The sequence below is a fragment of the Penaeus monodon genome, chromosome 30, assembly GCF_015228065.2.
Source record: "Penaeus monodon isolate SGIC_2016 chromosome 30, NSTDA_Pmon_1, whole genome shotgun sequence".
In the NCBI taxonomy this organism is placed as follows: Eukaryota; Metazoa; Arthropoda; class Malacostraca; order Decapoda; family Penaeidae; genus Penaeus; species Penaeus monodon.
Genome location: NC_051415.1, coordinates 33,312,194 through 33,313,642, shown reverse-complemented (window position 1 = coordinate 33,313,642; position 1,449 = coordinate 33,312,194). Strand labels below are relative to the sequence as shown.

Below are 1,449 nucleotides of genomic sequence, written 5' to 3'. Positions count from 1 at the left end.
TTTCAATCATTTTTATACTCTGAAGGCAAACATGACCAAAATCATTAGTGAAGGTGTATGATTTTCTTTACCATTTCTTTTTCAGCATACTGAATTAGTGTTCATGTGAATAAATATGATAAATATCTATATCTTTACTCACTAGGATTCAGCAGGCAACTTCAAGGTAACAGGGGTGACAGTTCAGTATACACTAGCTGGAGAAGACGAAGATGAGGTTTCCATTGCTGCTCCTCCTGATGCTTCGCCCTCTGCTTATGATTTCCTAACAGCATTGGAAAAGGCTGTCTTCATGATGCAGGAGGCCCGTGCTGTAATAGGCGTATCAGAGTGAGTGACATTGGGCAAAGGACAAAGATCCCAAAGGGGACAAAGGGTAAAACTAACAGATATACTGGAGATTATGGCGTTGGCCTGCTAGCTTAGATTCCAGATGGTTTTTGATGTTTTGGGCTGGAGAGGATGTTGTGATTTTGCATGGTGGTGGGAAGTTGTAGTAATTTCCAATGGGTGTAACATCATGGAAATATATATTGATTATTCAGATACATAAGGGATGTGAGAATCAAGTGAGCCACCATTTACATTCACTTTTCAGTATATACATTTTTTCCAGGTATGTGTGAGTATCATGTATATAATCCCAATAAAAGACCCATTATTCTGTGATTAAAGGATAGATTAGGTTTATGTAACTTCTGTAAGTTTTTTATTGGTGCTTTATCCTTTCACTGTATAATGTCTAAGGGATGTGTATTCGCTTATATATTATGGCTCATTTTGTCTTTTATCTTGTATAGTACGTACAGATTTTGTAATATATATTTTGTCAATGAGAATATAGTCCTGTTATTCTTATATGTTAGTGAGACTTTCCATTGCCTTCAAGTTGCATATAAAGAGTTCATGAAACACACATGTGTTTGAAAGGGAAAAAAATATTAGATGGATTAGGTCTAAAATGATTTTTTTACAATGCTTTAAACTGTTCTCAGTGTACTGGGTTTCATCTAAGGAATAGCAAATAGTAAATTTCCTCTTTATCCTTGTAATGTTAAGTGTAGTCCCCCCACTTCCTTGTTTATCACTTAGCATGTCAGTGTGTGAACTGGCAGGTTTGACTCGTGTATCTGAGGCACATCCACAATGAGGAGGGGCTCTGTTTCAGATTCATGATTCAAAGCTAGTGGCTCACACACTGGTTGCATTGAGTAGTCAACTTGATATGGAGGGACTGACTTTTGCTATGAATAGAGGATGTTACTTGGGAACTTACATGGAAAATGGTAGGACTAAAACTAGTGGTTTTATATTTTATATTTTCCTATGCTCACATTTTCATGAAAAGTAGGCAGCGGTGTCATCAGATAGGTTATAAAAATGGCAGTATTTTTTTTTTTGTATCTTGTCATTTTCAGGATCATTATTTGAAATTTCATGTAATATTGG

The 1,449-nt window shown here is 36.0% G+C and overlaps 1 protein-coding gene across 1 annotated transcript in view; it reads left to right on the top strand.

Moving 5' to 3' along the window:
* The window catches only part of LOC119592731 (zinc finger FYVE domain-containing protein 21-like), a 7,306-nt gene extending 5,869 nt beyond the window's left edge, over positions 1–1,437 (top strand). The window contains exon 5 of the mRNA XM_037941665.1: positions 146–1,437. Coding sequence (XP_037797593.1) covers positions 146–334 — 189 coding nt within the window. The 3' untranslated portion in view covers positions 335–1,437. The remainder of the gene's footprint in view (positions 1–145) is intronic.
* Positions 1,438–1,449: the final 12 nt, after the last annotated feature.